A 14,494-nucleotide genomic window follows, 5' to 3' on the forward strand; every position below is an offset into this window, starting at 1 on the left:
GGCAGGGCAGGGCTGGCGGTGGCACCCCCGGGCCGTCCCAGCCCACACCACGGGGCTCTCCCGCCCAGTGAAAGGACTGAGCGCCGGGGAGCGCTGCCTACAGGCGCTCTGCAGCCAGCCCGGACCGTGCGATCACTTTGCTCCGACGCTGGATTAACTCCATTTTAATCGTTTTTTGTTTCCCCCACCCCCATCCACACACCCCATCTCCTCCTTCTCTCCCGCCCCCCCTTCCCTACACACCCCTCTTCTCCCCTTGTCTCAAGCCTAACCTTGTCTTGTGGTCATGGGGTCTATAATTTCATTTTTGTCTAGGCTGGTGAGAGCTCTGCTTGTTCTGTAAAGTGGATGTCAGGTGGATCTATGTTCTGGAAGGAACAAAGAGGCAGCGAAGGCAGCGCGGGGGAAGTTTGAGCGGCGAGGATGCAGGCTGTGTACTGGTACGCGGTCCTTCTGCTGCAGCCCACCCTCTACCTGGTGAGTGCCCCCGGCCCCTCGCACGGGCCGGGGAGGAGGGAGCTCGGCGGGGAGGGGGGCACCAGCCTGGCGGAGAACGAACAAACTCACGGCCACTACCGGCGGCCCGCAGCCAGCCCTGCCTCGTCCTCCCGGGGTCTGGCCGAGGCCGGGGCGGGGAGGCGCGGGGCTCGGCCGGGAGCTCTCGGCGGGGCGCCGGGGGGGCAGACCTGTAACTTCTCCTCCGCGGGGAAGGGGCGCGCCGCCGGGCCAGAGCAGGGTCGGGGGCTCCCCGGTGCCGCCTCCCGGGCCGGGTCCCCCGCTGCCACCGCCCGGGCCGGTCCCCCGGTGCCTGCGGGGGCACCGGAGCGCCGTTGCGGGTGCGGCCGCCCAGGCTGTGGGCTGGAGGCAACTTCTTGCCCTCTGCTCCCTCCTGAGGGTGGGAGCCCCTCCTGAAGGGGACCCCCCCCCCAGCGTGCCACTACGGGCGGCGCGGCACAGGCGTGCAGGCACTCAGTGACGACCGCAGCTAGTATTTTCCGCGTGAAGTGTCATTGACTTTCGTAGCAAATCTCCTTCAGGATTACCGGGAGAGCACGAGTAAACAGCGGCGTTACCTCCTTTAACACTCACTTTATTCCCTCTACGATCGCAAGGAACAAAAACAAGGCAGGCTGCTCCTTTGTAGCCCGCACCTTCGCTCGTCTGCGCTGCCTTAAGCAGGCAAACGCTTGGCGGGAGCTCGTCCCCGTGGCGGCGGAGGAAGGAAAAGCCCCTTTTCCAGGAGGGCGACCGGGAGAAGCACCCCGGCGTCCGTGACGGGGGAGGCTCCGGCCCCGCGGCCGCCGGGCGCTGCCGCCGCCGCCGCTCCCTGCGCTGGCGCGGACGCGCCGCCTGGGGGCGCTGCGGGGCAGCGCGGCGCGGCTGAGCGCGACCGAGCGCGACCGAGCGCGGGGCGGCCGACCCCCAGCAGGCCGGGCGGCGCGCTCCTCCCGCGGCCGCGCAGCGCCCAGCGCGGCCGCGCAGCGCCGGGGGTCGCGCCCGTCCCGTCCCGCGCCCCCCCGACGTGGGTCCCGCCTGGGGGCCCCTGCCCTCGCCGGGCCGTACCACGTCTGCCGCGGGCGTCTCTCCTCCCCGCGAATTTTATGGCCGGGGGTGGGGGGATGGGGGGGACGCGGGGAGAAAAGTGCGTGGCAAATAATCTGTCAAAAAGCCGGAGTGAGATCGATACGTCGTGTTAAATTTTAAATGTGTTTGCTGGCAGTTAAACTGCTCTCGACTCATTACAACAACAGTGCTGGATTTATTCTAATGCGCTGCAGTCTGAACAACAAGCGCATTAATTCTCCTTTAATTGTAAACTGGGAGCATTTGAAAACCATTCAGTGTGCAAATTATGCTGATTCAATTACCGTTTAGTTACAGACTTCATTACCTGAATGCCTTTTTTTTTTTTTTTTTTTTTTTTTTTCCGAGGGCTTGGCATTTCAGGATAAAGGAGATGATTTTCCAGTTTCCCTCGAAACAATGCGAAATCTCATAAAAAAATAAAAACGGGAATAAAAGACAGGCTGGGGGAGACGCGCCCTTCGGCTGGCCTGTGTCTTCTGCCAAAACACTCGGGGTGATCCAAAGGATTTCCCTGTCTAACCCGATTCTTCTTTCTGAGTCAGTACTCCCAGGTTTATGCCAATCTCTCCCTATTCTCTGTATTTAGGGAGTGACTCTGAAAGTTTGCATTAGGCCATCGCGTGATAATAAACTGTTTATTAGCACCGAAGCATGAAGTTTTGATTAAAGCTTTAATGCGGTGCCACAAACAAGCAAGGTGCAGCACTTTGTTGTGCCCATCCGTGTGTGCACGTCGCGCTGTGAGGACTAGAGCAGTTTCAATTAGGAATTAAATTTTCAGTACCCAACCTGTTAGGAAGTGTAAATGAAATGGCAGCACAACCAGCTTCCTATTGAGTTTTTTAAAAAGTCCTTTCTGAGAGGGGTTAATAATATAGGGGAGAGGGAAAATAGCCTGTTTCCCCTCCGCCTGAACTAGGCGGTATTCAGTGATAGTGAACAGCAGCAGCGAGGCTGGGCTGCCTCGAAGTTACTCATTTACAGACACTCGCTGGCTTGTAACGTCTCTTCACCCAGCAAACCACAGCGCTCTTTTTTTTTTTTTTTTTTACCGTTAAACCTCTTCCTAATGAAATCTTGGGAAAAAAAAAGTGCTTCTGCTTTTCTCCTCACTTTTAACAGAGCTATATGCCATCCAGCCTTATTGCCTGAAATTTATAGAGGTCACGGCCGACCAGAAGGAGTAGGAATTTTGCTGGGGTAGAGATGGTTCGCCGTATTATGTTTATTGATAAGAACATTGGTTAGCGTCTAAGAGACATGCATTTTCTCCTTGTTTCGAGATGTGCAGTGTATTGAAAATGTTATATTTGATTTGCAGTGGAAGTGCATTTCCTTTGGCCTAAACGGATAACTTAGTACTTATTTGGTAGAATTAGGAGTTAACCTTTAACGGCTTGCAGTTGTTTTGTTTCTTCAGATTTAGAGAGCTGCAGAAAGTGTTCAAACAGCTACACTCGGTCTTATTTACCACGAGACTCCACTTCACCGCTGTTCTTTTGAAAGCATCTTAGTCCTATTCTAATGGATAATGTTTTCTTAACTAACAGTGCTGTGCCGAGCTCAAAATCGTCATTAAGGAGGCACGTAAATATTAAGAAAGAAAAAACCACCCGGGGATCGTAAAGTCTTTTAGGTTTGAGGTCTGTCTGTTTATAAGGACATCGGGGTTTTACACCACTCCCTTGATGGAAACCTCCTCGTTTAATTGCTCCTTAGTTGACGGTGAATATCCAGTCCGACACCACAGGACAATAAAACGCCAGGCTGTTTCTTTTCACTTCTTTCTTTTTTCCTGGGTGGAAGCAACATGCTGTAGAAGCGACTACAAAATGCGCGAGCTGCTGGCAAAGACCGCAAAGAACCTAACTATTATTTCTCAGTGGGACAGGTCAAGAATGTCCCAAAAGGAGGAGGCAAACCGTTTCCGTACCGGCTGCTAAGGAGTCCCTTCGTGCGGGTGGGGACCGGCGGGCTGCTGGCCGGCAGCGGCCGGCGGCGGCGGGCGCTCGCCCCGTCCTGCCGCTCCCCGGCCGCCAGCCAGATCCTGCGCACCCCTCCGGCAAATCCAGGGCGCCGGGCGGCAAAATACCTCGCAGGTTGCAGGATTGTACCCCCCAACATGTTCACAGGCTCTGCCTCCACATGCTCTAGAGGGAACTGCCCGCACGGTACAAGCAAGGAATGGTAACATGCACCTGTTTTGCTGGGATCACCCTGGCTTGAAGAGACTTCAGCTCACTACTTAGGTACTCCTTACCCGGAGTAGCGGGTACGGAACTAAAACCAGTCGGAGTTTTGCGTTGCATGCTGCTAGGGTAGGGATCCCTCCCCCCTCAGCCCCCCCGACTCGTCGTCTTTTCCCAGCAAAGCGTTTCTTTCACCGGTGGGTTTGTAAATTAGGATATACACCAGAGCTGACTGGCAGAGCGTTTTAACTTCGTGCGGAATTTAAGCAGAGCAAGAGCAAGTGGAGGGGTGATTTTTCACCCCCCAACGAGGGCTGCGAGCAGGCTGTTTCCCCGGGGGAGCTTCTCAGCGCGGCGCTTTGTCAGGGAAGTAGAACTGCGGGGCTCCCGGGGCACCTTGTTTTACAGGGCGATGGCATTGGCAGCGGGTCTTGGAAACAGCCTGCTAACCTCCTCCCCGTGCCCGGCTGGGATCTTAAGGTCTGTTCCACACCGTCACTGTAGTTTGGAGGCCTTCCGACAGCCGAGCGGAGCTTTCCTGCAAAAATGTTGTGGAGAGTACAGGTTTATAATTGTCCTCAGCGGTGGCACACTTGGCACGGTATTTGCTGAGGGGGTAAAAAGGGGGTTAGTGGCTCCAGAGTTTGTGTACATTTAATTTCTCTCTGTGTCGCACTGTTTGCGGTCATTTGACCCTGGTTAATGAAAGCTATGGAGAACGTGAAGAGATATCACGTGCCGGCGATGATAAGCTGATTTTTTCTTTCTTCTATCTGTTTTTAAAGACAGTTGCTGATTGTGTCCTACTTTGTCGTGGGAGGAAAAAAAAACAACCCTCTATAGGCAGCGAAGGTGAAAGAAAACAAAAAACAAAAGAGAGAGAAGGCATTGTCCTATCATAATCACCACCCACAGTGTTTTCTCAGAGGCATTTGGTGCTGAAAGCATTCGGGTATTGCCTTTTTCCCCCCAAATAAGCGATTTCTTGCAATTTTCAATTTGACGTAGAAGGCGGGGGGGGGGGGGGGGAGAGCGCTTGGTGCGGAGAGAGAGAAGTGGCTTTTTGTGCGAGAGAGTTTACGTAGCTTTGAGACGATCCCGCTCCCTGTTTCTAAAGGAGTTTGAGAGACGCTTTCGCGGTGGTGTAGAGGGAATAATTACCCTTTCGGAAGGTAAGGCACGGGAATAGTAACCGGACTCAGATCTCGTGTAGGCGAAACAAACTTCTCTGCGTTCTGGTTTGTGGGGTTTTTTTGCGTGGGTTTTTTTTTTTGTTTTTTTTTTTTTTTTTGTTTTGTTTTGTTTTGTTACGTGGAGGATGGCGCATTCTTTTCTGGGCTTCCTTCCTTCCTAACCACCAGGGACTTGTGCTAGGAGTTTAAGAAGGGGCTTCCCCGCACTGAAATTTCTTTTTCCTGGTGCTTAGTACACACTATTTTCATTTCTTAAATTGCCGGAGAAAGCAGTTTGGAATAGATTCACCTTTTAGGAAGGCACCCTAATATAATCCAATATCCCCCGCCTCTCTTTGACTAGCCAAATCTTCCAAGTCGGTACCTAGAGGTATCCATTTTAAGCTGTTTAATATTTCCCTGCATCTCTAAACCGCCATTTTAATTAACAAAAAGCCAATTTCCCAGTCGTCTTGGAAAGTGCGGTGAAGCAGGTTAAGGAACCAATTGCTCGGAATAGCCAGCACTTGGAGAAAAAGAATGTGTGAGCCATCCTTCCCTCCCTAGGGTTGGCTTCTGTTCTCCTGATTGGGCTTGGGTGAAGTTATGCTGTGATTTATCAGATAGTTTAACTCCCAACTCGCTCTTCTTGTAAGTCAGCATTAAACCACCTCCTGGGTGCTTTGTAAATACAGCTTTAGCATTTTTTTCATGCAGCAGATTGACATGTTGACGATTCTGCTTTAAGGAATGTGACAATAAAGTGGAAAACCAAAGGCTGGCAAGCACTTCATCAAGGATAAAAAGGTTCTGCTGTAAGGATGTCACTCAATTTATTGTGAAAGTCGAATGAATTACGTTTAATGAAAGTGCTCCCCAGATGAATATTACCAGCAATTTCCTGAGTTGGCTCTGTCAGATTGATATGAGGAAATGCCAACCCATATCAAAAAAGATCTCCAATCTCAATTACTATGCAAGCTTTCGAAGAGCTCCTTTTTATTGATATGATATATATTGGCGGGTTCTCAATGCTGTGGAAACTGCTCTCTGTTCAACAGGACAGCATATTTCCTAGTTTATTGCTTAACCCTAGGTTTGTGTGGCTGTTGTTTAAACTTCTGCGAGTGCCCTTCTTTTGGAGGGGAAACCGCCTCTCATCCTCTTTCCCTTTCCGTGACCTAGAGAGACCAAAGCTGTGTGTCTGGCAGAGAGCAGGGACGATGCTCATTGCAGGAAGTTTTTCAGCCTGGATGGACAAAGCCGAAGGTCAAGAGGAATAACTCGGCTGCGACAATGGCATTGGATCCCCTCATTTTCAGTTTATTTCTAGGCGACAATCCAGAGCACGGTAGTATTTGTTATGACTAGCAATCCTAATATTCCCGCCCTTTCTTCCTCATTCCTCTGGGGCTTCTTTGGGCAAATTAGAAATTCACTAAGCCCGCGAAGAGAGAGAAAATCTCTTATTTCGCCTCATCTGCATAATAATTGAGTTTGTGAGAGGCTTTTCTGTTCTATTTTTAACTACTATGACACCGGTCGCTGCTCAGGAATACAGCTTCTTTTCCCAGAATCCATCTTGCTGGGCTTGTTTGTGATGAAAAGAAGGATTCAGTCAGCTTTTTTTATACCACTTCCCCCTTCTCTTTCAATTTTTAAACCGAAGAGGAGAAAGAGACAGTATTGAAGGACAACTGGGAGGTGCTTGGTACTCTGCAGCAGGACGGGGACATGGGCACCTTCACACGTGGAGCTGCGCTCCCTGCATGCAGCATTAAAGAGGAAGCAGAAAGAGCTTGTCCTTATCACATGTCGGGTTAGTTTGCGTTCCCATTTTCCTCTTCGCTACTGGATCCACGTCTAAAACTTTCTTCAGTGCATGATTAGTCCACGTGATTTTTAAATTTTTTTTAAAGTGTGTTTTTTCCCCCTCTATCGGAGATGCTGAGTGTTTCGAGCTGCGGAAGGCTAGTGCAAGCGCCGCGGGAGAGAGAGGACAAGGGCTTGCAGACGGACTGGGACAAGGCTGACTTTGAGGTGCCCTGCTCCGCGGATGCCACGCCACGCCCAGCCGCCCCGGCCCAGGGCCGGCGCTCCCCCTTCGGCCGCCCCCGGCAGCGCCTGCCCCGCGCCAGCGCCGTGCAGCACCTTGGAGAGCTCCCGGGACGGGCGGGCAGCGGCGCCAGTACCGCGGACAGCGCCCGGCCCCGCACCGCCCCGCTCCCCGCCCCGGCCGGAAGCTCCGCCGGCGCTGTTCGCTATGCGCTGCCGGGGTCCACCCCGGCCGTTGGGAACGCCTCTTTCACAGGCGCCCTGTCCCGGGCTAGTCAACGTTTCGGGCCACTGCTGCTCAGACCTCACCCGAAACCCGCTGTGGACTTGGGATTTGGCTGCCTGCGTTAGTTTACCTGAAGGAAGAACTAGACGGGTGGACAAGCAGATCGATGTATTTAGTGTTGCTGCTGACTGGCTTTCTTTTAATGGCGAAGCAGCCGCTTTATTTTCTGGGGAAAAGCTGACCAGAGGGGCAATACGTGAGTGTGGAAGGCAACAGGGATGGGATCTTGCATTTAATCATCTAAGATCCCGGCAGGATGAGTTTGGGGATCAGGAAAGCTGTTCTGGGATGCTCGGGTTTGTCTCATTCCATGCCAGGACCACAGCGTCCTCTCCTTTTGGAGAGAGACCAGAGACATCCAAGAGCATTGGAGTCAAAATGGGCTGTGGGACACGGCTGACACTGAGGCGTGAGAGCAGGGAGTGATTAATTAATAATGACAATTCCCATGCCCTGGGTCATGGCAGGAGTGGCTCTCATACACAGTTGATGTCATTTTTGGAGTAGTGGCACTCTGAGATACCTGTGAGGGGCAGCCAGATCTCGCTTCCTTCACTTGCTTGTGTCCCGACAGCCAGGGCTCAGGTATCTCCCAGGTCCCTCCTCCCTCCTTGCTTTCAAGAGGAGATAATGGCAGGCAAGTGCCTCCACCTCTGTAAATCCCCACTCACTATCGACAGAGCTGTCCTCTAGAGGTCTGCTGCCTGAAAAGCCCTTGTCAATGAAACACTGACTTTTGAGAAAGCAGGTGTAAGCGGATGACTGATGGAGAGTCCTTCAACAAAGGAATGTGATGGGAATTGACTTGGCTGAGAGGAAAAACAACCCACAATCCCCACCAACCCTCCAGACAAAACCATAAGCCATTTATTCCTTATCCATATTCTCCCATGAATATCAGTAGCGGTTGTGATGCTTTTGCTGGACGTGAACATTTTCCAGTCCCTTTTGATTATACCATGTCCCCATGCATGGTGCCTGGAAACTGTATTGTCTGCTTCAGAGATATTGCTTTTATCTTCCAAATGCCACCCTCATTAATGTCAATGTCTCGCAGTCCAACTAGTGACAAATGTCTCAGGGACGTTCATCTGCCTTGCACACTGCATCCATCTTTTCAGGTGCCCTGTCTTTTCCTCTGCAAGGGGTAGTTTAGTAATCTTTTCTTCCTTGCCCTCTGTGTCTGCTGTGAAATGATTTCTCCACTAGCTGGTCTCTGTCCTGTCCATTTACATGTTAGTTTTGCCAGTGCCCTCTGGGTATCATGTCTTCTGTTAATTTCTGTCATCACTTTGATGACAGGTTGACCAGTGCGTGGAAAGATAATCTGCTCTTTCCACATCTGCAGGTTGTTGAAGGGGGAGAAATTAGGCATTTTTGCTTTCTGGGAGCCTACCAAATGATAATGATACTAGTGCCCTATTTTCCTCAAATTTCATTTTCTAATCCAGATTTATACAAAAACTAAAGAACAAAGAGTCTGATTGTTTCTCTGTGTGTGTAGCTTGGTTGTTTCTTATTGTTTGTGCTTGTGATTGTTCTGGTTTTTTTGCAGAACTTCTGAAAAACTAATAAGTAAAATACACCTATGTTATTTCTTTGTATATTTCCTTAAACTTTGGTGATTGCTGTACAGGATCCCTAGGCTCAGGAGATTCCTTCTAGCAGAGCTGACAGCCAAAATAATACCAGGAAAGAAGTGATCTAGTAGCCTCTGTTCTTGGAAGCATCTGTAATTAAAATATGATGTATATACAGATTAGATACATTCAATTTTTCTAAATTATTTAGGAAGAAAAGTAAAGAGTCACTTAAAATCTAACCAATACAGCATCCTTGGTTGAAAACCAAAAGATGCTACTTACCTTCCTAGTTAGAACAGATGATGCTTTGATCCAGAAATCTTTGAACTCAGTGGTGATTTCTGACAATTCCAGTAGTTTTGGATCTGACCCCATGAGTATAGTGCTTCTGCCTGATACTGCACACCTATGTCAGAAATAACGTAAGTAACATTACAAATGATTAGTGACTAGTATGCATTATGCCCCTGCCCCTCCTGCACCCCCCCCCCCCCCCCCCCCGCCCCCCCAGCCCCAGTCATGTCAGCCCTGCATTATGTCGGAGTTATTTTTCAGCTGGCACAGTATTTCCTGCATTTGTCTTAGAGGTAAAAGGAAAAAGAAAAAAGAAGACACACTCTAGCCATATATTGAGAGCACTATTGAAAAACAAAGGGTCCTATACAGCAGATCCTATGGCCTGATCCTGCAGTGTTATACAAGATAGGATTCCTATGTAAATCAATGGTTTACTTGTGTGAGGAGGACAGATTCTGTCTCCTGTCAAAGATTAAGTAGACTATTTCTATCACTGAGAATTGCTTGTCATTATTCAGATGCCACTTCAAATTGAAAGTGTAATTGGCAGCTCTTAAAAAATTTTAACTAATGGAATTTCTGTTATAGATGGTTCAGACTACCTGTACCATAATATTTACCTGCACAGTCATTTTTACAAGCCAGTCTTGATTGAACTTTAGAAAAACAATTCTTCTGCTAGGCAATTTTGTCAAGAAATGTTGTCATAGGACTTTGGGTATATAAAACTGCTTATATAAAATTAATAGACTACTTTTTATATTTACAATCTCATCTATAGCATTTGAGGTCTTACAAAAGAAGGCATGGACTTAAAATAGGAATAACATTAAAGCTGTCTCCTCATGGTTGTTGCACAGTCAATAGCAATATTGTAAAATATTGGTCTGTTTAAAATTAGAATGTTAGTCCATAATTTGACTAATTTAGACTAATTTCTATTGTCACTTTCTGCAGCTACTCTGTATTGCATACAGAGTTTTTTCTTATTGTTTACATGGGGAATACTTTGCACCTTGAGAAGATTTTGTAAGCAATATTGCTAGGTAAAACATAGCAATAATACTGTAGCTTTATGGAGGACAATTGCTGAGTGAACAGATCTTTAAAGAGCAGGGAAATAAGAAGGAGTACAAATACAGAGATGTGACATAAAAGATGTGCATAATAAATAGTACATCAAAATCTTCACCATTAAAAAAGATGGGGTCTATCCTGCTGCCTTCATCTGTAATGTTTATTACCTTAACAAGGCCCACAATTTTATATTCCTACTTATTTCTTTTCCCTGCTTCCACAAACAATCCCATTTGCTTAACTGGCTTGCTTGTAGTAGATGGTAGTGTAGTACATGTTGCAAACAGAGATGCAAGAGCATGACCCTTTCATAACTCTACTTGCTAATACTTGAATTATAAAATGGGATTTTGGGTAGTTACTTGCACGAAGGATATTCTTAACTTCAGTGGAGCCGCTTCTGTGAGTGGTCACTTCGAGTGAGTAGGGAATGACATCATCTGGCCCTTGATAAGACACTGCTTTGTGTGAATCATCTGCTGTATCTTCAGCTTCTTTCTACTGAATCAAATGGTGGTATCTTTTGCTGTGTACCTCCTTCCTCTGTGTGCAGCTCTGCTGGCTCTACTAGCACTAGTCATTGCAATATGATACTATCCCACAGAATTATAAATGTATCAGAATGTAGTTTGTGTTTGCATCTTAGATGCACAGAGTATTTGCTAGCTAGAGCGCAGTGTGAGTCTTGGGAAAGTTACTGGGTGGATTAGCAGATTGTAATGATATGGTTTGGTCTTTCAGTGTAATGCAATCCAAATGAATATGGAAATGTGTGACTAAGTACCTTAGAGGAGGTGTGAGTGCTGCTTTTATTTTTCACAATTTATGGAATATTCTGAAATGCTGGGGTTGTAGCAGACACTTCAGAGTAGATGCCAATGCTTTGTAACTACTTCTTAGAAGCAAACCACAAGCTTAACTGAAGTCAGGAGACTTGCTCACACATGCTTCAGTGCTTTACTGAACTAGGACCATAAGAAAGTGAATGCAGTGTGGTTTTTGCATTTCTATTTTTAGGATATAAAATTTTCTCCTTCCATGTCAGAAAAGTTCATGCATCTATGTCTTTATGAATGTTACAAAGTAATATTTTTGCCAAGAACTTACTGAATTTACCTCTGGGCTACTTAGGATCTATTACACTATGCTTATAAGCAAGCATTACACTACCTTTCATCCCTTATCTTAAACATGTTTTCTTTATTATTTTCACAATACTTATTGGATAATAAAAATTATCCATTAATTATTGGATAACAATTTTTTTTTTTTTTTGCTTAATTCTGAATATTTGGAATCATGATTTGTGATTTATTCTGACTAGTGATTCAGCTTCTGAAGAAATAATCTGTAAAATATCTTTATCTTTGAAATGAAACCAAAGCTAAGCTTTTGAAATAGATCATTCATTTGTCTTTGTTTTTTTTTTTTTTTTTTGGTAAACGTGTTTTTGAAGATTCAGGCATGACCACTTACTGTTTTCTAGAATTACAAAGAGATGCAAATGGTGGCATATCGGAGAAAGCCATGTGTGGCCTGTATGCAGTATTATAACTCTAGATTTGAAGTGTAACTGCTACTGATGTACATTTTTTGCAGACCACTGCAGATTTTTTTTCCTTTCAGAAGAAAAATGTACTTGAATGATGACCATGTAAGGCAAAAACCATACCCTTATTTATTATTCCACAAGAAACTTGCATGTTGATTCAAGACCATTCAGACTCATGAGAACTTTGCCACGGATTTTTCTGGTCATAAAATGGTGTTCTTAGCTTGATAAATATTTCAGTTTTTATAAGGTGGTTGGGAATCATATTTCATTACATTTTATCTTGAGTGGCTTTGTGTGAATTGGCTATTCATAGCTAGCACAGGAAGGAAGAAGTAAGCATTTCTAATAAATGGGAAAGAATATCTGTGTATGGGTATGTGGTATTCATTGCCTTTGGTCTGAGCAACTTGGTTTCCTGTCAAGTTAAAGAGAGCTGAGTCGACTCTATACGCTTTCATTTCTAGCATTTTCTGTCATTGTGGTATGCTTTAGTAAATTTACCCAGAAGAATGTCATCCTGTCTTTGGTCTGCCATGAGACCCTTCCTTTAGATCCAAGTCCTTTTGTTCTCTGGCAGAATGGCTCAATGGTTACAGTACTCCTTCACCTAGAGTAATGACTACATGATGTGTCCCTAAACTTTAATGTTTTGTTTTATCCAGGTGGCACAGTGTTAGTCATCTATGTCTGGCAAAAAAATGAATCTGTGCTGCCAGCTGTTATAGGTGGATGATTTGCTTTAGCTCAACAGGTGGAGCTGTGACTTCGCTAGCCTGTTGATTCAGGCTAAAATGCAGCTAACTGGACAGGTCCCTGACTCAATTTTGCTCACGTATTTTACATTCCCTGAATTTGCACCTACACTTCCATTGTTCATGGAAAGTTTTTAACCTCCTGACCTGTGAAACACTTCAGGTAATGAGAGGCGTATGTGCTCACGTATTCATCAGGAAAAGTTGTTCATTGGTGGGAATGTGATGGTTCTAGGGGGCTGCTATGGAATTTTTTTTCTACTCCAGCTTTACATATTAATGGAGAAATTAGATTAAGTCTAAGACAGTATTTCCACTTAGCCCTCTTTGAGTATGGCCCACCTTGCATAATTGATTTAAGATTAATCCCTGAATTCTAGGAATTTTGTTAGGACCTCAAAGACTGTAGAAATGTTTGGAATAATTCTCTCTTCAGCATGTTTAGAAAAGACTAGTTAGAGTGGATTTATGTTAATAACTTATGTAAAAACAACAAACTGATTGCTTGTATATCCCATAATTCTCTTTTCATAGACTACTTGCATCTCCTATGGGCCATGGTCCATGTTGCCTTTTTTTCCTTGTTTTAGCTGCAGCTGATCATGTGGTGGTTGGAGTAACAGATGAAGGCTTGAAATGAGTCAGGATAATAGCATGAGGATCCACCTATAAAAGTTCTCGCTCCTCAGAAGCTTTCAATTCTCCTGTATTTTCATCCTTTTATGTTCATTATTCAACATACACCTGTGTAAACCTGTTTTGTCTGATGAATGTTTAGAGAAGGATTGTTTCCATATGGATTTGTGCATCCCTTGGTAAGTCAGTGATTCAGACATAATACTAGATGTTCACTAATCACATCAGAAGTGTGCTTGATACTACACTTACAGTGGCAAAGTCTATTAGGGGAACAAAGACAATACTAACTGAAGATTTCAAGTCACACCATCTCCAGTAAAGAAATAATCATTGTGACTAGATGAAGCAAAGAGCTCCCAAACAAACTCCAGACTAAAATATACTGAAAACATTCACTGAATGCTTATGAATAAAAAAAGAAGAAATCAAAATGGGAGAGGCTATTTCATGAAGAGAAATGTAGGGTAAATTAATCAAATAAATTGTTTGCTATTAATAATGTGACCAGCTACAGTCAGATTCCAATAAATATGCTCAGTAGGGATAGAAAATCTACCCAACTGAAATCACATTGATAAATTTATCCTAGTTTCCAATACCTTCTGAGTATGTATTTAGGAAACAAAAGCTGTCACAAAGATAATGGACTGACAGAAAATGGACTCAACTATTTTTCTTAAATGAGATAGTTCTCTTTGACAATGGAAGTAATTTTCAGGTTACTTAAGGATATTAAATGTATCACTGCTTAGGTAGAGAATTCTTAGCAGAAACGTCTGCATAAAAGTGACCTCCAATGGTTATAAAAATAAACTTGAGGTTATGCTCTTTTGTTTGTTTTCATGATAGGTAAACATGATGCAGGAGCTACCTTTTTTAAAAATCACATGGTTTGACCTGTTTAGTACCTAAGGAATGTTTGCTATGGTCACCTCTACTTTTCCTAGAGGACTTGTTGGGAATGGTAGGGAATACATGTTATTAGCTCTCATGCCTGAAGACAACAGGAGGTTCATCTTTAATGAAATCCTGTTGGTTCTAAAATATGAATGAGTCACTGAAGTTGCATACAAATAAGTACAGTAATCAAAAGGCAATCCCAGTGCAAATTCCTTCTTAGAAATCAAAACAAAATCTCAAAGAAAACAGCAGAATCTGAATAAAGATTCATCCTGCCCCAATCGCTTAGCTTTCACAGTCTTTTCACCTTTGATGTCTGTTTCTATGAGAGTCTGTCTCCTCTAAGCCTGGACCTCTATTTCATTCTTGGCTACTTAAGAGTCATTTACAAAGCATCTGGCA

The 14,494-nt window shown here is 45.6% G+C and overlaps 1 protein-coding gene across 1 annotated transcript in view; it reads left to right on the forward strand.

Moving 5' to 3' along the window:
• Window positions 1-423: 423 nt before the first annotated feature.
• NXPH1 (neurexophilin 1) overlaps window positions 424-14,494 on the forward strand; it is a 146,975-nt gene continuing 132,904 nt past the window's right edge. The window contains exon 1 of the mRNA XM_059819003.1: window positions 424-477. Coding sequence (XP_059674986.1) covers window positions 424-477 — 54 coding nt within the window. The remainder of the gene's footprint in view (window positions 478-14,494) is intronic.

This window comes from Gavia stellata, chromosome 6, assembly GCF_030936135.1.
Source record: "Gavia stellata isolate bGavSte3 chromosome 6, bGavSte3.hap2, whole genome shotgun sequence".
Taxonomy (NCBI): Eukaryota; Metazoa; Chordata; class Aves; order Gaviiformes; family Gaviidae; genus Gavia; species Gavia stellata.